Source organism: Bidens hawaiensis, unplaced genomic scaffold (genome assembly GCF_021521415.1).
Source record: "Bidens hawaiensis isolate Kalapana, Puna unplaced genomic scaffold, B.hawaiensis_p1.1 tig00015937_1, whole genome shotgun sequence".
In the NCBI taxonomy this organism is placed as follows: Eukaryota; Viridiplantae; Streptophyta; class Magnoliopsida; order Asterales; family Asteraceae; genus Bidens; species Bidens hawaiensis.
In genome coordinates this window covers 1-25,818 of record NW_027492436.1, presented here as the reverse complement: position 1 = coordinate 25,818, position 25,818 = coordinate 1, and the positions used below count along the sequence as shown (strand labels likewise).

Sequence of the window (25,818 nt, the reverse complement as noted above, 5' to 3'; positions counted from 1 at the left end):
AAAAAGGCCAAAGGAACCCTATGCACCTGTAGGGTCTATAACAGGCCGATAGCCGCCGAACCCATCACCTGAACCCAAAGGAAATCCATCCAAAAGATCAGGCAGATGGGAAGGTGGCAAAGATTGGCGAGTACTCCCATGCGTACCTGATGGGCCGGCCGTCGGTGCCGGTGGCGGGGGCATGGTGGCAGCCGCCGCAGTCGCTGCCGCAGAATCCGCAGCAATCGTAACCGCCGGCTCGGTGAAAGATGCTGTAAAAATCGCACTTACCACCGGCGGTGACGTCATCTCGGCTGGAACAGTCGGCTCAGACTGAGCAACTGAACCAGCGGGAGCAGGCGCAGGCGCCTGGGTCGACGCCTCAGGAAGGCTGACCAAGCCTACCGTCATCGGCGGAGAGGTACTACTCGGCACTCCACCCGGGAATGCGTCAACATCCACGCCTGCACAAGAAGATAAGTGTTAACAATAAATTTATGAAGTATGTTAAATCTACAAAAACAAGGATGTTTGTACTTACGGGTTTTCTTGAGCCTGAACGTACGGACAGGCGGGGACAAACCCGATGGAGCCGGTCTCTTGATGCCGGTCACCGTCGTCGTCGTTGGCTCTCCGGAGGCAACAGTCGTAGCCTCCGGAACAGTGGTCTTCTCACCACCGGGGTGCCCCGCCACCTCTTCACTATCTGACTCGGTGTCAGATAGGAGCACCGGATCAGCTGTGGAGGCCACCTTCTCCTTCCCTTTCCCACCGGCGGCCTTCCTCTTCCGCACCAGCGGAGGACCATCTGCGGATTCCTCAGAAGAAGACAGGATGTAAGGAATTCCAGCAGCGGGTACAGCATTGAGGGGTTGAGGATAGAGTATCGCCTTACCTGGCCGCCGTTGGCTCAGGATCTCGTGGCCCAGCGGATAGACCTCCACAAACCGATCCGCGGTTTGCTCCAGGATGGGCAACTCGTTCTCGTCTAGAGCACGAGTGCCCACCCGCACGGGACCGTCAGCTTCCCGCGGGTACAGGAGCGACTCCAAATCGTTCCCCTCTGAAAGAAAAGAAACAGTTAGAAGACAGACTCATATCAGCAAAAAAGACAAGACATACCATAAGGAATAGAGTTCAAACCGTATTCGAGAAGGAGGGGAAACCGGGACGCATCCTTCCATACCCGGCTCATCCCCAGCATTACCATCCCGGACTCCGCAAACCGGTAAACCGGAGATTGGACCCGGGATATCTTCGCGAACCATTCCGCCTCCTGGTAGCTGGAAGCGTGAAGGCTCGGAAGCGCTTGACCCTTCTTAAACTTCATGGCAATAGGGATGGCGCGGGCAGAGATGTAGAAGAACTCCCGCTTCCACGATCGGAGACTACGCTCGGTCACGCAGATCTTCAAACCCTTAATACGGGTTGTCAGGGTGTACCACCCCTGGACGCACCTCCAAGTATAGAAGGTCATCAGGCGGTCCACGTAGGGCTCAATACCCAGAATCCGGCACACCCATTCGAAGTGCCGGACCTTGGCAATCGCCATCGGATGCACCTCGGTCAGGTGCACACCGTGCCTCTCCAGGACACGGTACACAAACTTTGTCAATGGGAACCTAAGGTTCCCATACACAAAGAATGCAGCATATACCCCGATCTTGCCACTGGGGGCATCGTACACAGTCTGGTGGGATTCAGGAAACTCAGGCTCAAGAGACTCAAGCATGAACTTCCTGACGATATACTGGTACTGATCGATAGGTAGAGCACACTGGCACTCGCCAGCAGTACTCCTATCGTCGGCTACAGCTTCAGCATCATGAGAAGACATTTTGCAGAAAGAAGAAAGTGATTTCGGGAAAATGCTTGCCTGAAAAGGGGAGTATTTGCCGGAAATCACTAAGAAGAAGAAGAGAGGTGAAAGTGTGGATTACAAAGAGGCCTCTCCCCCTTTATATACTAATCGCAATTAATGCGGTGAATTTAATGCGGAGGAGAGAAAAATCGAAGGTGCAATGAAACTATGACACGTGGCAAAAAGCAGGGTGGCAACAGCTGTTAACAGGACGTGTGCCAGTAATTTCGCGGCCACGCGCCCGAAAAATCGCGCCCACGCGCCGTAAAAAGCGTCTGGAATGACCATATAATGTCACGTCACCATAACTTCCTGCACGTCCTGACAGTCAGAAGAAACCGTCGCACGACGTTTCAGAGGTTTGGACTGTTCCTATCTTTCCACCAACCCTTCGAATTTCAAAATTCAAATTTTGAAAATATTAAAAAGTAAGCGGGAAAATCCCCCTTACCTTGGCAAACAAGTAACCGTAAGACGGATGCGGGTACAGTGTAAAGGCAAAACCCTTCACATACCTAGCACCCGCAGGGAATTGAAGCCAAGTAAAACCTTGGCAAAAAAGTAACCGTAAGACGGATGCGGGTACAGTGTAAAGGCAAAACCCTTCACATACCTAGCACCCGCAGGGAATTGAAGCCAAATATTCCTCGGCAACCAAGTAACTATAAGACGGCTGCAGGTACAGTGTAAAGGCAAAACCCTTCACATACCTAGCACCCGCAGGGAATTGAAGCCAGGAATACCTTGGAAGTAAAGTAACCGTAAGACGAGCGCTGGTACAGTGTTAAGGCAAAACCCTTCACATACCTAGCGCTCCGCTGGGAATTGAAACCAAGAAGGATCTTCTGGGCAATGCTTGCGGGAGCGGAAATAACATCCCCGCATAGCGGGAACGTCGAGAACTACGTTGTTTGAAGCTCCAGGATGGAATTGGTGGTTTTAACATAATTGATCACTATGTTCAAAACTACCAAAACCTCATGGAGAATCCACACAAGTGGGACTCAATGCTCCTGACTTGCGAGGAGGTTACAGACCTACCCGCATCATACCCAAAGACCAAGCAGGAAACTCGGGAATTTCTGCAATTGACAAGGACTTCCGCGGGAAGAATCCCCATGGAAAACCTTAAAAAACCCTTTTCAAAACCCTTTGCTTAAGTCCAAAAGTTCACCTCACTTTATTAAACACGCATGAGAAGAACATTGGACTGGGGGGACTTGAAGAGGTAGGTCCCAGCAGAGCCCAGTTGGACCCGCAAGACTCACCTTAAACAGGGACGTCTGCGCAGAAACCAACTGGATCCGCAGGACCAACCATGCTCAGAGACGTGACGTCCTTACGCGCAGTACGCAAGCTGGTCCCGCAGGAAATGCCTCCCAATGGTGAAGGACTCCGCCTGTCCCCGCAGCCTCGGATACAAGCCATTAGGGAAGGCCACCCGCGCAGCAAGGCTACACGCACAAGGCACTTAGCTCTCAATCGTTCAGTGTCACCTGAAGGAATGAGCGAAGCCGGGAACAATCCCGCACAAGGGCGGGAGGGGGAATACTCCCGCCCAAATAAGCCAGTCCGTACGATACAGGAAGATCTTCTGTACTGTACCTGACGAGGTATGGGAAAAAGATCTGACTAAAGATACGACAGCTTATAGACAACAGTATGGCGAGCAGCATGCTCCTACACTGTATGTCACTATTAGCCGCTGCCTACTCACCAACTCTTGTCATATCACGTGCGTAGCTGACAGTTGGTGGAAAAGGAATAGTATACAGCAGGCCTGGTCGCTGTCAGCCGCTACCTACCCACCAACTACCAGCAGGGCACGTGCGTAGGCTACTGTTGGTGGAACAGGAACACTGTTGCAGCCGGCCATACCTCCTTGGAAACCTACCTTCGGCTATAAATACCACAAATGGTATGACCATCTCATCTTATCTTGTATCATCATATCTTATCACATTATCATCATATTATACCTGATATCTGCTCTAGCAATCTCTTAATATACTTTTATATTTAAAGAGCAATCTAGTCTGATTCTCACGCCGGAGGGTGGTCACAAGGAGGAACCCCCCCTTCTCAGTGACGAGCTCACGGTGTCTGTTTTGCAGGTTATCAGAAGAACCATCTTCTCAGGGTCTAACCCCTCGTGGGAAACATCTATCTAACCCCCAGGTTACCAGTAATCTGTCCGGGGTCTGGTTAGTGTTTCTTCATGCACATATTACATAAAATACACAAATTACTCAAATTACCCTAACTGAACCTCAAATGTGATATTACATCTTAGTTTTGAATGAACCGAAAACGAAATTACCAACATATAAGCTGTATATAAATTGTGTAATAACGTGTAACTGAGTAATAGAAATAATCAAATTGTATGTATCTATTGTTATCTTTTTAGCTTTAATAAATTTAGAATAAAAACATGCGAGCACACAAACATAAAATTAGATTTGAATACATAAAAGTAGAATATATGTAAGAACTACATATCCATCTCTACACATAGAACCCGCTTCAATTTCTAATGGTAAGTATTAGGACATATTCAATAAAACATATTTAATTATAATTTAACTTAACATGATAAAATAAATCAAAAGAACACATATATAAAAAAACAAGCGTGCCTATATACACATAAATAAATAAAAGAAACAAATTACAAATGGAGAAAATTGAAAGATAAACATCGATGTTGATTATTTGTTGTAAGTACTTTAGAAACAGTTTGTAAAGAAAAATAAGAATAAAATATTTAAATCAATAATATGAAAGATCTTCACACATGTCTTATCCATGTTTTACCTTTGAACACAAATAAATCATTCTCGGTAAATTCAATTCATATTCTTTAAATTTTTAAAAAAAGAAAAGAAATGGATAGAGAAATAGAGAGGGATGAGATATTGGTTGATGTGTATTTTGGTCAAGGGAGAGAGAAAAAAGATGTAAATTACCATCATGCCCTTATTAATTTATAGCCACATATAATTACTTAAAAGTCAAGATTAAATCACAACCATTGATATAATTAATCAATGGTTAAGATGGATTTTTAAGTTCTTACAACTCAATTAGGTTCTTATTTGAAATCATCCATATATATATATATATATATATATAGAAAAGGGTTAAAATAAAAATACATAATTTTGTAGGAAGACTATGAATAACACAAAATTTAGAGTTAAGAAACTATATAGCATAAATCCTTAATCTTAGAAAACTATTTGGTAGTTTAAAAACTACCAATCTCAACCATTACATCATAAATCCAATGGCCTAAATTGATTCTTACTCTTCGTAGAAAACTATTTCTTTTTATTATAACCCACCCCTATATATCTAACTATCTATATAATTGTCTACCATAAAATCATAGGTGTCGCTCTCAGGTTGTTCCCCCCATTCTCTAAAACCACCAGATTGCTTGATTTATAAATGGAGGCTTTTCATGCATTTGACCCGAATTTGCGGGCATGGGTCTCACCAAACCCGAATAGTTTTTAAATGGGTTATAACATCTCATTTAATTGTAAAACTGTTTCATAAACAAACAATAATTTTCACAGGTCATGGGTCTCACCAAACCCGGATAACCCTTAAACGGGTTATAACATCTCATTTATTTGTGAAATAACCCATTAATTATCAAAGAATAATTTTCAATAGTTATGTGTCTTACCAAAAAGTAATAGCCCTCAAATGGGTTATAAGATCTCATTTATTGATAAACACTTTCATTATCAAACCCTAATTTAATTTATTTGGTTTACATGTTCTTCGTTACTGGTCTATCATCTCCATCGTCGGTTAACTTTCAATACTACCCACCATCGTCAACTAAATCAACGCCTCTTTTTTCAATAAACAATTATTTATGTTCATGTTTGTACATTTAAAAAAATCAACATGCTCGTATTCGTTTATGTTTGTTCGTTAAAAATCTAAAAAACCTAAACATCTCAATTGATAAATCCCAAACGTTAAAAAATATAATAACAAACTAATATATATGTATTAAATTAAAACAAAACTACGTTAAAAAATAAAATAATCATCATAAAATAGCAAAACGATTAAAAACAAAAACTTTAAATAAACTCCCGTAACACGGGAGGATCAAATTAGTATATATATATATATATATAAGAGAGAGAGAGATAGAGAAAGATGGTTCAAATAAAAAACAATTATTCACTGAGAAATGTGAAAAAGACTTTAAAAATAAATCACACCACTAAAATAGAAAATTATACCATGTTAATAATATATACTATATAATTTTTAGAAACTACTTAATTTAACCACTGAATCCTAATCCAAGGCATAGATCTATCTTATGTTTCTTATTGTTTTTTACATTACCTATATCCTATATATATTTATATATACATATAACGAATAAGAAAAAGAAATTGCACTAAAAATCTACCTCACCAAGAAAGTTGAGGAGTAACGCGAACCACTCTCGAGTTATGCTAGATTTGCCCCTGATTTTAATAGAGTGATGTGAAATTTATAGTTTTATAATCAATTCATAATTTTCAAACTAACTTTTATCTGCATATATTTGCCTAAAGGAGGAACAAGTACGACACTCGAATACAGACGATGTAGATAAACTTGAGAAGGCATCGGGACTTCATAAGATTCATGTAAGACCCACTTCTTTTTTACTTCTTTTTTCCTGTCGTCGTTCTCTCATATTGATTTAACTTAAGTTAAAAGAGGCAGTTTTGGTTTAAATAAAAGACTTAAAATCTAACCACATATATTTACAAGGACATCCATAAAATCTTAAAACTTTTGAATGCTTATACACAGGGGGTGGCAGAATCTACCCATATGAGTTTTTTTTTGGGTCAAGGTAAATTCTAAAAGTAAAATGAGTCATGAGGTCATGGTGGGTTTGGATAACATAAATAACTTTTGTTTGTGGGTTAGTTATGGTTAAAATATAGTTCAACCTATTCTATTATATATTTATATAGAAAGCAATTTGCAACTTTGTAACTTTGTGTTGCTTTATTAGTTGTACAATGTGTTGATAGAGTTGTATAATGGACTATGGGTTCTACAATTTGCTATTGGGCTGGCTTTGTGTGTATATTGTGTGCATATTACACTACTATAGATGGAGGTGCACAAAAGAACCGGTTTCGGACCGGACCCGTCCCGACCCGGTGAAATCGACCTGGAACCGTTTCCAGTTAGTACCCGGTGGACCCAATACTCGGATTGGGTATTTTATACCCGAAAACCCTACTCGGTTCTTCCCGTTTCCCTTAAAATCGGTTCATACCCGGTTCCTACCCGGAATAGCCGGTTCCGCCTGGTATTTTACGTTAAATGACTTGCAGCTCAAATGGATCCGTTGGAACCGGTTTTTGAGGTTCAAAAACTATATAAGTTCAATTCCTATCCATTGTTTTACCACCAAACTCAAAAACACTAAAAAAAACTTCTCGGTTTACACTCGTTTACAATCCCAACTTACTTACACCTCCGTTTTTTTAACTTCCACCACTTGTTACTATGGCAAGCACCAACAAGGCCAACCAGAAGGCTTCTACATCCGTTTTTATTAACCCGGTTCGTGTTGAAGATGACCCGAATTGTGCGGGTTGTCTTGCATAACCGCAACGAAGAGGTATGGTAGAATTGGGATTTGGTTGAGTTGATCAATAGTGGCCTTAAGGCTCATTGCAAATTTTGTGGCACTTTCTTAAAGCAAGATTCTAACTCTACTTTAAAGAACCACATTGAAAAGAAATTTTGCAAGGCTTTGAAAGTAGTTCCAGCAACGGGCCAAGTCGAATTGGGTCGAGATGGTACAATCTTCCGTTACAACATGAAAGCGGTTCATGATAGAATGGCGAAGTTCGTGATTCAACAATGTTTGCCGTATAACCACTTTGGCAACCCCGAATTGACATCCATGATTCAAGAAACTCTTCAATCGTACTATACTCATGTAATTCGTACTACCCTTAGACGTCACTGTCTAAAATTGTGGGAATATACAAAAATAAGACTTAATTGAGTTTTTTTTAACTTTACAAACGAGTGTAAGTTTAACTAGTGATGTTTGGTCGGCACCACACGGGTTACCGGAATCCTACCTTTGTGTTACCACTCATTGGGTCGATCCGGTGTTTTGGCAATTGATGAAACGCACCATCTCTTTTGAAAACTTTCCGTATCCACATACCGCCGATAAATTGTTTGAAATTGTAGATGAGGTAATAACGACTTTTAACTTTAGGAAAAAAATATTTTTTATGTCATTTAATAATGCAACAAACAATACAAAAGCGGTAGAAAAGTTTATCATAAAATATATACCACCTTAGTACGAGAATTTTTTTCATGCTTGATGTGTTGCACATATTATCAATTTGGTTGTTCAATAAGGTCTCGTCAATGAAACCATGGAAGGCGGTTTGCGATGCTTTTGATATATGCTACAAGATGTTTTCAAAAGTGGTAAAGAAGACATCTTGAATACAAAAACAATTGCAAATCGGTTGAAAGAAAATATTTGGTGCTGAATTGGGACGTTCCAACCTGTTGGAACTCATCTTGTTATATGCTCAAGTGTGCTTTTGCCCAACGAGAAACATTACAAAGTTTTCATAACACTCTTGTTGATCGGTGTGAATTGATTTGTTTCCCGACGGTGTTTGGGTAAATATCGGTTATTTCTTGGAGTATCTTGATGTTTTCAAACCGCAACAACTAAATTATCGGGGGTTTATTATCCTACTAGTTGTTGGGTGTTGCAAGAATTATACAACATCTCCTTGAATTTAAAAGAGTTTGAAGAGAAGAATGGTCTTTTCCATCATATTGTTAAACCAATGAAGGAGAAGATCCAAAAATATTATGAAAACACACCACCGATGTTTCCTTGTGCCGCCGCTTTAAACCTCTATTGGAATGTTTCCGGGGTTGAGGCATTGATCGAGGAAATATATGACAACATGGGTATGCATGAGATCTACCCGGGGTTGTCGACGGAAGCAAAGGAATATTTCAACAAATCCCTTCAAGAACTTTACGATCATTATTTCCAACTTTATGGTCCAATCTCAAAGTCGTCTTTTGTGAGGCAAACAACAAAAAGTAGCCCGTGTAAGGACAAGCTTATAAATATAATGAATGTTGTTCGTCAGTCGGGGGCTAAGCGGCAAAGGGGAAACACACAAACAAGTGAACTTGGTCGATATAGTGGAGAAAACTATGTTCAATTTGCATCGGTCAATGAAATTCACAACCTTGATATTTTGGCTTAGTGGAAAGGAAAGCAAAACAAATTTCATATTCTTTCCGCCATGGCTCGTGACTTTCTTAGCATCCAAGCTTCAACGGTAGCTTTGGAATCGATTTTTTCTCTTAGTGGAAGGATATTATCGATGCCAAGAACAAAACTCAATCCGGAGTCTCTAGAGATGTTCATTTGCCTTAAGGATCATTTGGACGTATGGATCGTACACAACACAAGGCAAACTTTGAAGATGAAATACCGCTTGAACGTCCAATTCATGATGAGGAGGTGGAAGAAGGCTTTCTTCCGGGCTATCGTGTGGTGAAGAAGACGAAGGCGAAGACTAAAGTGTTGTTTGTTTTTGAAGACAAAAACTGTCTGCAATCTGATTTCATCTGATATCATGTCTACAACTGAAGATGTGGTCTGAAGGTCTGCAATCTGAAAATATAATAATGTTTGTTTTATAAACTGGATATCGTCTGCATTAGCTGAAAATTAGTTACCTATCATATATATCACAGTAGATAAAAGTCATTTAACGTCTGTAAACTGCTAAAATAATTGGTGGTGGTGTACGAACTATGGAAGTGAGTGGTGGTGTACGAATTATGGAAGTGGGTGGTGGTAGACCTTGTGGTAGGCGATGAACGGTGGTGGTGGACAGTGCGTGGTGGTGATGAACGGTTTTGGTGAGTGGTGGACAGTGGTAGTGGACGGTGATGGTGGCCGAAACAGTGGGTGGTGGTGGTGAGGAACGGTTGTGTTGGGTGGTGGACGGTGGTGGTGGGTGGTGGTTGATGGTGGTGGTGGCGGGCGGTGGTGGTAGGTGATGGTAGTGGACAGTGGTTGTGGCCGACGGTGGTGGTGGCGGATGGTGGGTGGTGGTGGACGGTGGTGGCGGCGGATAATGAGTGGTGGTGGTGGTGAGGAACGGTTGTGTTGGGTGGTGGACGGTGGTGATGGGTGGTGGCGGTGATGGATGGTGGTGGTGGCGGCGGACGATGGGTGGTGATGGTGGATGGTGGTGGAGGCGGACTATGGGTGGTGGTAGTGGACGGTGGTTGTGGTCGACGGTGGTGGTGGTGGGTGGTTGACGGTGGGGGTCGTGGTGGTGGGTGGTGGTGGTGGTGTTGAACATTGAGTGTTGGTAGGATGTTAAAAAGTGTGAAGAAGTTTGAAGAAGTGTGAAGATAATGGATATTAGCTTATTATTTAAGACCATAAAAGCAGTTTTCAAATCTTTTATTTTTTTAAACAAACTGCGCCCGCAGACATATGTCTCTTGCAGATGTTTGAAGCAAAAACAAACACAGCCTAAGAAGAAGAGTTTGAAGAAATTTAATTTTAATTTGTTCTAATTTCTATTTGTTTGTCTTGTAATATGTAACACGAACCAATCGATCCACTTTCAAGTTTCAAGTAATTTTATTTGTTTTATTAGTCTTGCTTTATTTATTATTAGTCATGCTTTAGTTTTTATTAGTATTGCTTTATTTATTATTAGTTATGCTTTATTTTTTATTAGTCTTTCAAGTACCCGGTTGTTATTAAACTATTTAAATCTAACAATAAACAACCACTTCATTACATTAATGACGAGCATTTAAATATAAAAAAAACATATTACAGACATTATTAAACATGAAAACTTAAATAACAAACATGGTTCGTCGTTTTAACCACGCTCTCTATGCTGATTAAACTCTGTTACCGGCAATAGGTGCTGGAGTTGTAGAGCCGGACGACTCTCCCGCTTTCGCTTTTTTGGCGTCCAACTTTTTTTTTCACGAAAATACTTATTGATATGCTTTCGGAGGGTGGAGTTCGACCACGCTTTCAGAAACTTGGAACAATACTTGCACCACGCCATCTCCTGTGAGTCGTTCATAACACACAAATCATAATTAAATCAAACATTGGGGCATCTTGGTGTGTCTATGACCATAACAACATTCTCGTTGGTTGCCATTGCTTTCCGGTTTAAGCGTAATTAAGATTTAAAGTGTGTTTTAGAATTTTAAAAGTGGTTTATCAACTTCTATACCCAACCTAGCTATTTATAGTATGTGTGTATTTGTTGTATAGTTAAAACCGGTTCTCAACAGTCATATTCCTTTTAAAATTAGAAAACCCGGTGGAACCGGTTTTCGGGTTTTAAACCCTACCCGGTTCCACTGGGTTCTCATATTCTCCTATCGGGTCAAGTCCGGTTCCTACCCGGTTCTTGACTAGAACCTGGTCTAGTTTGTACCCGATTCAAAAATAACCGGCTTCGGGTTTTCAGATTACCCGATTTGTGCACGTCTACTATAGTGTCAGTTTCCTCTTTTTTCATCAGTCTTACCAACCCTCCCTCTTTCTTGGCCTCTTCGCTATCGATAAAATACTTCGATCTGTATTTTTTTGCTTGAGTCATCGGCTCCTTCGTTGATTCATAAGCTTAATCTTTTGCCGAACACTGACTGTTTACAATTGCTTACAGTGACGTAAAGAAATGCCAGAAAAACTTATTGTTGTTGGTGGTGATGAGGAAGATGAAGTGCGAAGGGGTTCCATTTATTATTATTTAGATATAGATTAATATTAAAAAAATATATAAGTCTTTGTGATTGGATCGAGTACCACTCAAATTTATATAAATAGACTTAACTGCATGGTTGGTCCATGTGATTTGCAGATATTGCACGTTTGATCCTCAAACATAACTAATTACAAACTTGATCCTAAAAGTTATAAACTTATGATTAAGGTGATCTATATGTATAAACTTATTATTTAACGAACGAAACCAAATTCCATCCTGGTCGTTGGCAATGAATAGCCTTAATCACTTTTTCCAATGCCCCTCTTTTTCCGTCTTGAATCTCCGAGCCCATTTGGCTAAAAGAGACAAATTCACGTCTCTTAACCTTGAAATACCAAGCCATCCTCTGTCTCTCGGTAAAGCCACTTGATCCCATGCCACCCAGTGAACCTTCTTAACGGGATTCGAGCCCCCCCCCCCAACACAAAAATGTTTTGATGATACCTTTCAAAGTCTCCACAACCTTACTTGGAACTTTAAAAGGGGGAAAGAAATAAATCGGGAGACTTTCAAGCACCGATTTTATAAGTGTAAGCCGCCCCCGATAGATCAGGAATGAGCTTTCCACAAGGAAAGCTTTTTTTTTCAAAAACCTCAACAACCCCATTCCAGTTATTTATGTTATTCATGTTAGAACCCACCGGGATCCCGAGATGGGAAAAAAGCAGTAGCGTCGAGGTGACATCCTAACACCCTAGCCATGGCACTTGTCTCCGACCCGTTTACTCTGCATCCAAAAATATTCAACTTGAGCATGTTGATTTTTAGCCCGAGCATAGATGAAAACACCTTAAAATTCTTGCCACATTTTTAAGATTAAAAGTAGACCATCCACCTATCAACATAGCATCATCCGTGTAAAGAAGATGAGATATATGTGGTCCCCCATCATAAATTTGCAATCCTTTGATGATGCCTGACTCTCACTCTTTGTTCGTCAAGTAAGACCAAGCCTTCATGACAATTAAGAACAAAAATGGCGGAAGGGGGTCTCCTTGTCTTCTTCATTTGGAACATTGGAATTCGAATGAGGGAGAACCATTTACCAACACCAAGGACCTAGCCGAAGATAAGATACCACGGACCTACTTACCCCACAACACCGGAAATCCCATATGATCCATCATAGAGACCAAAAACTCCTAGTTGACATTGTCATACGCTTTCTCAAAATCAATTTTTAGGAAGAAAGATTTGATGCTATTCTTTGAATCCCATGCCATTAACTCATTAGCGGGCCATCCAAAATATTTGTACCCTTAAGAAACGCTGATTATGTTTCCAAAATCACCGAAGATAAAACCATATTTACCCGATTGGCTAGCACCTTAGAAATCACTTTATTGATAACACCAACTAAAGTAAATGGCCGATATTCATTTAAACTAACCGGATCCAATACCTTTTGAATTAAAGTAATGAATGAGGAACCACAACCTCTATTGATCACCCCTTCCTCGTGAAAACAGCCCATAAATGCCACAAAATCAGCCTAAAAAGATCCCGATAATGCTTTAAGAATTTGAAATTAAGAGCATGTTTGGGATTGCTTCTTAAAAGTGCTTATGAGCTTTTAGGTGCTTTTGGAGGGGCATTTTGAATATTTTGCCTCTCCAAAAAGCCATAAACACTTTTAAGAAGCAATCCCAAACACCCCTAAATCCATCCGGGCCCAGCACCAGATCCCGCTTGCATCCAAACACCACTTTCTTTATTTCTTCTTTAGAGAATTTTGTTATTTTTTCTACATTACTTCTCTCACACTCAATATTATTATATAATATAATTACAAAGTTTGGTGCCGCAAAGTTTTGACTGGGAAACTTTGCGGCACCTTATTGGTCCTTTTTAGTTTGTTTTAGTTTCGGCCTGTAATAAACGTAACGAAAACCGGCCGAACACTTATTGGTCCTTTTTGGTTTGTTTTAGTTCCGGTTTTTAACAAACGTGCCGCAAAGTCCCTACTAGGCAACTTTGCAGTACAATATTGGTCCTTTTTAGTTTGTTTTAGTTTCGGTCCGTAACACACGTAACGAAACCGGCCGAACATTTATCAGTCCTTTTTGGTTTGTTTTAGTTTCGGTCCGTAACAAACGTGACGAAAACCGACCGAATGTCAATTTTGTTTTGTTTTAGTTCCAGTATTGTAACAAACGTATATAAAACCGACTGAATTCCGATTTTGTTTTAGTTCAAATACCGTAACGAATGTAACAGAAACCAACCAATTTTACGTAGACTCACCGTCTCAAGCCCGAGATTGACAACGGTGGTGTTTTACCAACAACCGAGTTTGACCGGCCGACGCCACTCGGTCCACCACAAATTTTATTATTTGTTTTGTTTTTATTTTGGCTTTAGTTACGGTACAATAACACACGTGACTGAAACCAACCGATTTCACGTCGACAACCTTTGCGTTCGATAACGCTTGTGTTTTACCATTGCTCGGGTTTACTAACCTGCCCCGGCGCAACGCGCCGGGTATAACGCTAGTTTTTAATAAAAAAAAGCTAGAATGAAAAACGTGAAATCCCTTACTATAGTATATAGGGTGGACATGGTTCGGCCGGTTATTCGTCAATACTGAAACCATAACCGAAGTCATCGGGCGTTGGTAAAACGTAGACGGGTTAAAACCGAGCGTTGACGGGTCAACGAGTTGGCGCAAATGTGAACGTTGTAAAACTTGGGAATTGTCGGTTCGATTACACGGTACCGAAATATAATTTAAAAACATAAAAACATAAGATTGACAAGGCCTGATGATGGTCCGCCACATGGGCCAATGAGAGTTTTGATGCACTGAAATATATTTTTAATTTCTAGTAATGTATAATATATAATATGTAATGGGTTTCTTGCTAGTAAATTGTTAATTAAATTCATGGACAAACTATAAAAATTGACATTATAAATTGTTTATAAGAAAGCATTATAATTGTTTAATAAGTTTATACTAAACCAGGAAAATATAAGGTTTATATAAATAACTAAGGTTTTAGAGAGCTTCAAGTAGGGTTGTCAATTCTTGACATGACCCGAAATCCAACAGAAATAACATAGGTTTTAGGTCGTTAACACGGCTTGTTATCTTAAACAGGTTAACCCGAACCTGGCCCATCTAAAAAACAGGTCAATTCAAACCCGGCCCGTCTAAAAAACAGGTCAACCTGAACCCGACCCGTCTAAAAAAACAAGTCAACCCGAAACCAACCCGTTAAAAAGTTGGTTGACCAGTAAATTCGTTTAAGAATTTTAGAGAATTTAATATTTTGATTTTAGAGATAAGAAGTGTTAAATGTTAAAGTTAAATACTTTGATTTATAATTTTTCATATATCTATTAACTTTTAAAAGTTAGACTAACTACTTTTTAAAATATTTTTATCTACTCTTCACTTTCAATATTTTTATTTATTAGTCATAGCCGTCTATTCTCTTATTATTTCCATTCATTTGTTCTTATATTGAGTAAAATATATGAACATAAGTTTCTTAATTGGGAAATAAATACACAAAAAAACAATTAGATCTATCCTAATTATTATTTTTTTAGAGTAAAGTGTAATTTTCATCCTTATGGTTTGACGAATAATCCGAATATAGTTCAAAATGTTTATTTTTTGTATATAGACCATCCACGTTTCACAGTTTTTGCCAATTACATCCAAATCATTAACCCTGTTAAATTTAATCGCTAAGTCAATGGGTAGACATGTGTTTTTACCCTTTCTTTTTTGTAATACTTATTTCAATGAACTGCGGTTTTCATCCCTATGTTTTGTCCACATCTACGGTTTTAGTCCAGTAGTTTCAAATTTGCAATTTTTTCCCTATGGTTTCATTTCACTTGCAAATAAACCCGAATTCAGTAATCTCATTAAGCCTGGTCGTTAAACCCATCAGTGTGCCCTTCACGTGAGGGGCGATATTGTTCCTTCTTTTATTTTCCATTTTCCCAAATACACCACAGCCCCTCACGTGAGGGGGCTTGCTAATTAGGATGGAGGTTTATATGGAAGAAAAACGACAAAACGGGTCGTCACGTGAGGGGCACGCAGATGGATTAACGACCAGACTTAACGAGGTTCGAGTTTAATTGCAAGTGAAATGAAACTACAAGGACGAAAATTGCAAACTAGAAATTATAGGACTAAACCGCAATTTTGGACAAACCACAAGGACGAAAACCGCAGTTCACTAAAATAAGTATTAATAAAGAAAGAGTGAAAAGACATGTCTACCCTTAACTTAACGATTAAATTTAAAGGGCTTAGTGATTTGGATGTAATTGGCAAGAATTGGGAAACGTTAACGGTCCCTATGAAAAAAAACTTTTGGATAAAATTCGCATTATTTGTTAAACCAAAAGGACGAAAACGACACTTTACTCTTTTTATATGAATAAGAGTAATTGGTTGTCTATGTTATTATTAAGCCACTTTCTATTACTCATATTCATAAATGAACGTTGAATGAGTTGACCCAAACACGACACGAATTTAAATGGGTCGACACAACACGACACAAATAAATATATGGGTTTGGTTAGAGTTGAAGAATCAAAACACGCCAACCCGAAACCTATTGACCCGCCAACCTGACCCGCTTGACACCCCTAGCTTCAAGGCTAAGATGGTTTGATATGATCTTTTTCATCCACTTCGTCATCTCAAACCAAGGTTTAAGTTATTCAATTATCAGACACACGGTTATAGGGGTCACCAGAGAAGTAAGTAAACTGGGTTTCAAACCCTGAAAAACCAAAAGTGAAAAGCCTCAAGCCCTCAACATCAACCTACCTAAATTGATATAAATTCTCTCAAAAACACCAAAACTGAAAAATGTTATCCCCTTAACCTTTTTTTTAAACAAAATAATTCATCATTACTCATATCCATCCTATCATACGCATGCTAACCTAACACCCAATTTAATCTAACCCAACCCATTTATACTGCCATCTACATGAATTGCGACTAAAAATCATGGAAAAGATAAATAAGTGATAGTTTAATGTGTAACGTTCCTGCGAAAAAATAAAATTCCAACAAAATATCAACTGTACAAGCACTGATTAGGATGGCGGACATGGTATATATTGCGAACCTTAGTGACATACTATATTTTATAATCGGTCATATAGACACCTGGTCATGTACCCGTCGGGCATTAAGTATACATGTGTGTATCGTTATACTCGTTGGTTTGTTAAATATTACATGTTATGATTTAGGATTTTTAAATACAATTCTTACTATTTTAGTTTTTATACAGCTTTAGTTTAAAAGAAATATACCTCTACCTATTCTAATAAAACAGAAAAGTAGGTACTAATGTCACTTGAAGATTAATTATTAGCCTAAATTTCCAGCTCAAACTAGTATTCTATTTTTAATGAAAACATATTTATGTTAATGTGATCAAAACATATCAATAAATCATTTAATCATATAACTATTACCAAAATTATTTTAGTTTTAGAATTTAAAAATACAGTTCTTACTATTTTAGTTTTATATATAGCTTTAGTCTAAAAAAATATACCTTTACTTATTCTAATAACTAAAATGAATAGTTAGGAATACATGGCACTTAAAGATTTATTCCTAGCCTAATTTTTACGATCAAACTATTATTCTATTTTTTAATAAAAACATATTTATGTCAATTTTATGATTTAGGATTTCTTAATACAGTTCTTACTAGCTTTAATCTAAAAGAAACCTATGTCTACCTATTCTAGTATTATATAATAACTAGGGACACATGTTACTTGGATATTCATTTATAACTTAAATTTCTTGCTCAAAATATTCTTATGTTTTTAAAGAAAATATATTTATGTCAATATAATCCAAACATATTAATCTATCATTTAATCAAATAACTAATCACCTAAAGTATTTCAGTTTTAAGATTTCTAAATATAGTTCTCGACATTTTAGTTTTGATATAGCTTTAGTCTAAAAGAAATCTACATTTACCTATTCTAATAAAATAGAATAACTCGGGATACATGTCACTTGGAGAATTATTCCTAGCATAAATTTCTGATTCAAACTATTCTTCTATATTTTAATGAAGACATATTTATGTCAATGTTATGATTTATGATTTCTAAATATAGTTCTTACTACTTTAGTTTTTATATAGCTTTAGTCTGAAAGAAATCTACATCTACCTTTATTATAATATACTAGAATAATTAGGGTCACATGTCACTAGCAGATTTATTTATAGCCTAAATTTTTCACACAAACTATTCTTCTATTTTTAATGAAAATTGATTAATGTCAATGTAATTAAAACATATCAATCCATCATTTAATCAAATAACTAATTACCTAAAATATTTTAGTTTTAGGATTATTAAATACAATTCTTACTATTTTAAGTTTTTATATAGCTTTAGTCTAAAAGAAATCTACCTCTACATATTCTAATAAAATAGAATAACTGGGGACACGTGTTACTTGGAGATTCATTCCTAGCAAAATTTTTCTTTCAAACTATTCTTATATTTATTAATGAAAACATATTTATGACAGTGTTATGGTTTAGGATTTCTAAAAATAGTTCTTTACTATTTTGGTTTTATATAGCTTTAATATAAAGAAATCTGCCTCAACCTATATTCTAATCAAATATAATAACTAAGAATACATGTCATTTGAAGATTCAATCATAGCCTAAATTTCATGTTCAAATTATTTTTCTATTTTTAATGAAAACATATTTATAACAATATAATCAAAACATATCAATCCATCTTTAAAGCAAATAACTTATTAAATAAATTATAGGGATTAAAAATGAGCGGTTATTTGTATTAATATAATCAAAATATTTATATATTTAGGAAATCAGATCTATTTTTTATACTAAATCAATTTATATATACTTTAATAGTGTAGAAGATGAATGTGGTAAAATTCAATTAACTATATTTATATGTCTAAGATGATAAAAAAGAAAATAAGAATGAATAACATTTTTATTTTCACATATTCGTTTAACCTCTATGGAGTTTTCATCCATCTCTTTCGAAACTGTAATACAAAAACGTGTTTTATTAGTGCTAATTTTAAAAATAATGTCCTTTTTTTATGTCACCAACAATGAAATATTTTGTTATAATTCGCTATTACATTACATATAAAATCACTAGGTGCGTCTTCTTCGTGATTATGAATAAACTGCGTGAGAATACATCACGTATTCGTATAAATATTATATTTTAAAATATAATTTAAACTTAAAGCCATTTAATTCGATAAATTATAGTTTTTTAAATTTAATCATTTAATTTCTACAGCTTAATTGTATTTCATTTAAGCATCTCGTATATCACACGTGTTCTAAAGCTAGTTAGAATATAAAGAAAAAAAATTAGGAGATTGTAAAATTACTCTTACTTAGAACAAATGAAAATAAAAGTAAAATGTTCACGTGTATTGTTCGGTAAACAAGTATGCATATTTCATGTAAATCGGTCGAGTATACCTAATATTTTTCTCGTCCCATACCAACGATAAATATTTTACTAACCCTATATCTAGCCCATCATGAATACTATCACAAAAGTTTTGGGTTTGCCCACTGCATTCAGATTTCTTTTCCACCCCTAAGCATCGAGGTTGGTGGGAGTCATCCCACATACCATTTCTTCATGATTTCTTATCTACGCCAGCGTCACATCATTCTATCCCGCAATCATCCCAATCTATTCCTAAACCCCTGCAACCCTCCCTAAATCATCCCAATCCAACATTCAACCATTTCTTCATTCTTTCTCATCTACGTCAGCGTTACATCATTCGATCCCACAATGATCCCAATCTATTCATAAACCCCTGAAACCATCCCTAAATCATCCCAATCCATCATTCAACAATTTTATTTTAGTTTTCCTTTTGATCAAATTAACTAATTATTTTTAAATTAAAAACATAAATATAGCATAATTAAAAATAATATTCAACTAATTAAAAAAATAATATATACCCAAGCAAAACTTAAAATATCATATGTACCCTTACAAAGTAACTAAAATATCATATATATGCCCTTATAAACACAATTACAGTATCATATATACCGCTATTAATTAATAATAATTTAATAAAAGACCATTTTACCGGAATTTTTAAAAAAATTTAACTTTCACATATGCCTATTTTAATGGATATATCATTTTACCCATTTCTATTACATAATGTGTTTATACCCTAAGTTATTATTTTAATTTTAATTGACGTTTCTCGTCTTTAACGACGACCAAATCGTCTCTCGTCACTTCTTCAATATTGCAAACCATTTGAAGTTTTATTGCATCGAATGGTCTGCACTGTAAAACCTTATATCGGATCTAATCAAACTAGAGTAATATGGTCATTTTTTAAATTTTTTAATGAATTGGGTATATATGATATATTAATAACTTTGTAAGGACATATATGATATTTTTAGTTTTGCATGGGTATATATAATATTTTCAATATTTGTAAGGGTATATATGAAATTGCTCCTTTTTTTATGAAAGTATATTAAAAAACTTCACCTTTATATAAGAAAATGTAATAAAGTAATTAAATAAAATAAGAACAATAACAAAACAAAAAATTTGTAGTTTTAAATACTCTATAAAGTCCCTAAGACTACAAGTATTAAAGAAAACTGCCGTTACAAAAACACTTGCTGCTCTTCTTATATTAGTCATAACTCATATAGCTCATAAGACATCCAAACTATTATAATGCAGCGACTCGTAACAAGATATGCCACAAGTCCACAACTTTTCTTATATTAGCCATTTGCATTCTTGCATATTTTGAACTTGAAACCTTAGCTAACAGGCGATAGTTTTGAAATGGCAGTCTTCATTTACTATAGGAGTCAACAAAATATTAATAACATAATTTCTTCTCATTCTAGTAAAAAGTATATATTACAACTCCCTTTTAAAACTTGTCATATATTTGTAGGGAAAGAACTTGGAACACTTAAAAGATTCATCTCAGTGATATAAAATTGGCCACCAAAAGTTTTTCAAATGCGTATGAAATTGGGGTCACTGGATACTATACTTTGTACAGAGCAAGACTTGATCATTTTGATAAAGAAAATCTTGCCTCTAAGGAAGGGAAGAATGAAGGCGAACTACCCGAGAGGCACACCATTGTAGTTATAAAGCGCATCCTTCCTAGAAAAGATGGGCAAGGAGAAAAAGTGTTTTGTACAGATTTCGAAATGCTTAATAGTGTTAAGCATCGCAACATAGTCAGACTACTTGGATTTTGTGTGGAAGGTTCCGAGATGATCCTTGTCATTGAAAATGTTTCTAATGGATTTCTTAGTGATTATTTGGAAAACATCAATAAAAAGCGAATTTTGACATGGGAAAAACGTTTGAAAATATGCATTGATGTTGCTCACGCATTGAACTACCTTCATTTTGAGATGGAAGACAAAAAGATAATAATAAATCGGGATATAAAGAGCAACTACATTGGGTTGGACGAGAATCATGGGGCAAAGATTGTTGACTTTGGGCTCTCGTTATACCTCCCTCCAAATCAACACAGGGAACTTCTACATCTCAATACAATTGTTGGAACTGACTACTATATAGATCCAGAATATAAAACGACTTGTAGGTTAAAAAGAGAATCAGATGTGTATAGTTTTGGAGTAGTGTTGTTTGAAATTCTCTGTGGGAGGATGGCCTATGATCCAATTTACCTTAACAATGGTGACAAAGGGTTGACATCCGTGGCAAGACGAAGCTTTAGTACGGAAACACCAGACGACATGATAGATGCTATAATAAAAGAAGAACGTGCTGAAAACAGTTTTTTTCTTAATGGAGGACCCAACAAAGATTCCTTGAACACATATATTGAAATTGCAAATCAGTGTGACAGAAACTCAAGACCAACGTCCATCAATAAACGTAGTTGTTAAGGAACTTGAGAAAGCTTTATCCTTTCAAGTAAGTCAGTATTTCTAAATTATAAGTTTTATACTTCTCATGTACCAATTTCCATCACCATATTTAAAACTAAACAAGGCACCTTATCACCAATATTGTCACCAACTTTTAGGCTCCCACTAGTAAAATGTATTTTCACTGGCTTTTTTTTTCTATTAGAATTCATTAATTTTTGTAACTTATTTTCTCAAACACCATTTGAATCATCAATTTGAGTTGTAACAATTTATTGTAATATGTTTCATGGTTCACAGAAAAACAAGGACAACCCCAAAATTTCACTAGAAGACATAAAGCGGGCCACACAAAACTTCCATAATGCTAATTACATTGGTGAAGGAGGATTTGTGAAAGTTTTTAAAGGAAATCTTCAACAAGGGCGACAGATTTAAAACCATTGTTGCAAAGCGTTTAGATTCAAGGCTTGGTCAAGGGGAACAACAATTCTTGAGTGAACTTCACATTCTTTTGGAGTATAAGCACGAGAACGTCATTGGCCTTGTAGGCTACTGTGATGAAAAGGATGAAAAAATCATTGTTTATGAGCACGCATCGAGAGGAAGTCTTGATAGGTATTTGAATGACGTTTCTCTTACATGGATAAAACGACTTAATATATGCATTGATGTTGCAAGCGCTTTAGATTTCTTTCATGGAGGAGCGGGAAGACAAGCCAAGGTGATACATAGGGACATCAAAACTGCTAACATTTTACTAAACCATGACTGGAAAGCCAAACTTGCTGATTTTGGGCTTTCCTTAATAAGTTCAATAACTAAGGATAGTGACTATACCATCGATCATGCATGTGGTACTCATGGATACTTGGACCCACTTTATGGAAAATCAGGATTTCTCACCATAGAATCTGATATATATTCATTTGGTGTGGTTTTATTTGAGATTTTATGCGATAGATCAACACTTGAAATAAACAAACAAGAGGGTCACCATCTACCCGGAGTTCATTAGAAACAAATTTGAAGAAGGAAAACATGAGGAGGTGGTGTTCATGCAAATAAGAGAAAAGATCATGCCGGAATCATTGACTACATTTCAAAAGATTGCCTACCAATGCTTAGATCATGAAAAAGAAAAACGACCTTCCATAAAAGAAGTTTTAGTGGCACTTAAGAAAGCAATGGTGTTTCAAGTTTCAGATGTTCCGTTAAATGCATAACTATAAACCATTAATTTCAATTAGGTCATCATAAAAAGTTATTTACGGTGACTTGTTATACCACCAATTATAAAGGAAAAACGTCATAAAATAGTAACTAAGTTTTAAAAGTGTTTGAATTAGGTTACTCATGCAATTCTTTTCCAAATCGGGCCACTAAATCTTCAAATCGAGTCTTGCCGTTTGGATCTCCGTTTCGAGCTTCAATTTTATTTAATTAGAGCTCCAAAACGACGAAATAATGCTTCAATTAGAGTGTTCAAACTTACTATTAACAAAAATCAAGCCGTTTGGATCACCGTTTCGAGCTAAGTTTTACATCAGTCGATTTGCATCCTCCTTTGGATCAAAAGCCCTTAAACATTAGTTTGAAATTCGGAAAAAAGTATAACGTCGTTAATTTCTTTTTAACGGGGACCATTGGGAGGGGGGCAACTTTATTAAATTTGGGACCGTCAGTAACGATAATATGAATAGGGATTATTATCGGCCAATATAATTCGATATGGATTATTAAATCCAATAAACCTTAAAAGAAATATAATTTAAATATTATAAAATTCAAGGACTTCTATGACGACATGGCAACCTTATTTGAGGTGGGTTGCCGTGTCATAAAAAACAACAAAGAAAATTAATTTTTTATTGTTGATACAAAATGGGATGACTTACGTCATGTGGCGTCCAGTCAGCAAATTATTGATTTTTGTTTTAGGAGTGTAACGGTGTTGTAGCCATATACATACATATATACATATATACACACACACACGCATATATATATATATATATATATATATATATATATATATATATATATAAACACAAACACACACTAGGCAACAAATAGTCATTCCCCCCCCCCCCCCCCATTTCGTCCCAATATCACACCTAGCTTGCAACCCATTTGAATAACAAGTGCCATACGAGTATTGGGTTTTTTTTTTTCTTTACTTTGTTCTTTTCACATTGTTTATTAGTTTATTATATTTTACATTTTTAAAGGAATATAAAAATATGATCTTGTTTAGATTTTCTTTTTTAACATTCCATATGCATTTTTATCAAAATCAGAGTTCTTTAAAAAAAATATATTTGTTTTCCTAAGAGTTAAGAAAATTTTATTTTTGATTCAAATTTATAAATAGTTTAGTAGAGTTGAAATGAAGTAATTATTATAATGTTTTAACGAAATAAAATAATAATAAATCATACGATAATAAAATATTAGTTTAGGTTGGGTTGTGATCAAAAGTGAAAAGTTAAGTTAGGTTGGGTTGTGTTGGTGTAAAAGAGAGAAATTAGTTTTTTATTAAAAAGTTGGGTTAGATTGTGAATAAAGCTAATCTATATATTTTAAATTTTCTATTATTTTATAACGTTTAAATTCTTCCTACAACTCTAAAACCTTTAACCATATATAGTTTACTGTGACTTTAGGACTTTTAATTTCTTATGGTAATTTTACTATCATTCTGCTTAAACGTCTAAATACTTCTAAATTACCCAATACCAAATTTTCCATCAACAATAAACATTTACATACGTTCTATTAAACCAAAAGAATTCGGTAATCACAAACTAATGCCAAAAATAATAATGCGACAAAATTTACTAAGCGCACTAAATTTGTTTAATAACATAAACATGTTACACACTTTTGATGTCATTAGATAGGCATTTTATTTAAGTTACAAATTTGACCCGTCACGTTTATATTTTATTCTTCGTGCATATCTCAAAAACAAAATGAACTACAACTTTTCCAAGTTGTTTAGTTAAGTTAAAATACTATAAAAGACAAAATGTAACTAGTAGATCGGTTTGGTTCTTAAAGCGAGCTGCTTTGGTTCATCCTGACCGTAGATCGGTGGTTCATGGTTCGGTTCAGTACACATGGACGTGGTGATAGACGTATGAACGATGTTGCCGTTAAAAAAGCTTAAGGAGTCAAAACCGTAACCCTAAAATAAGTAAAATAGGGGTTTAAATTAAATTAACTTCACGAAAAGAAAACAGGACCGTAGCTGCTAATTGTGTGGATAATAATAATAATAATAATAATAATAATAATAATAATTGTGTGAGTGTTTAATCGCGCCGTAATTTATCGTAATTAGTTTAGCGGCAAGTTTCGTATTTTGGATCTGAAATCAAGATTTAGTTACGCAGGAATTTTATATATTATTTTTATTAATTTAATATATTAATTTGATTTAGCTCTAGCATTTACGAAGGGTTCAAGCGGGGCCGGATGTCTTAATCGCTTTGCGATTTGATGTAGACGTGTGAAAATAAAATAGTTAACCGTGCTGACCTGAAAATTGAACTAAAACATAACCATTTTGAAACTGATTATGTAAAAACTGGGTTTGGAACCGATTGAAACTGTAGGTTCGGAACCGGTTTGTAACTTTCTCCACCAAAAGCATTAACCGAACCGAAACCGATCAAACCCGAACCAAACTAATCATAACCTGGTCAAGAAACTGGTTTCAATCCGAACCGAAAACGATTGTAAACTGTGTTGATCAGTTCTTCATGTAAGTAATAGTAAACATGATAAATATTAAACATATGAACCTGTTACTGCATGGAGAGTAGTAATCGCAGCAGAGTATGGATGTAGACGACATAGTTGTCAGCTTGATCGAGTTCCCCTTTAGGATGTATAGTTAAGGATGGTGTTAGGGTTCTTTGAGAGGAACCCGGTTTAGGAGAGAGGAGGCACACAAAATTGTTATGTGTGTGTGATTAGGTTATGATGTTAATATTTATCTCTCTATATATACACCCAAGGGGAAATCCTTTATTAGTTAATTATAGGTAATATGGCTCATCAACAATTACCAAACTAATATATAATAAGGTACATTTAATATTTTGATCTATTATAATATAAATGATTATAATGGCCCTTATATAATAATATT

At 36.2% G+C, this 25,818-nt stretch overlaps 1 protein-coding gene across 1 annotated transcript; it reads left to right on the top strand.

Moving 5' to 3' along the window:
- The first annotated feature begins 9,338 nt into the window (after positions 1–9,338).
- LOC143550194 (putative receptor-like protein kinase At2g23200) lies at positions 9,339–22,677 on the top strand. The gene is made up of 5 exons (XM_077040889.1): positions 9,339–9,475; positions 20,810–21,564; positions 21,638–21,705; positions 21,960–22,038; positions 22,121–22,677. The coding sequence occupies exons 1-5, from the start codon at positions 9,339–9,341 to the stop codon at positions 22,675–22,677; spliced, it is 1,596 nt and encodes a 531-aa protein (XP_076897004.1).
- Positions 22,678–25,818: the final 3,141 nt, after the last annotated feature.

Coding starts and splice junctions, on each gene's coding strand:
- LOC143550194 (XM_077040889.1), top strand. CDS start 9,339: ATGGATCGTACACAACACAAGGCAAACTTTGAAGATGAAATACCGCTT. Junction 21,565..21,637: donor AGAAGAACGTGCTGAAAACA/GTTTTTTTCTTA, acceptor TCAGTGTGACAG/AAACTCAAGACCAACGTCCA. Junction 21,706..21,959: donor AGAAAGCTTTATCCTTTCAA/GTAAGTCAGTAT, acceptor CATGGTTCACAG/AAAAACAAGGACAACCCCAA.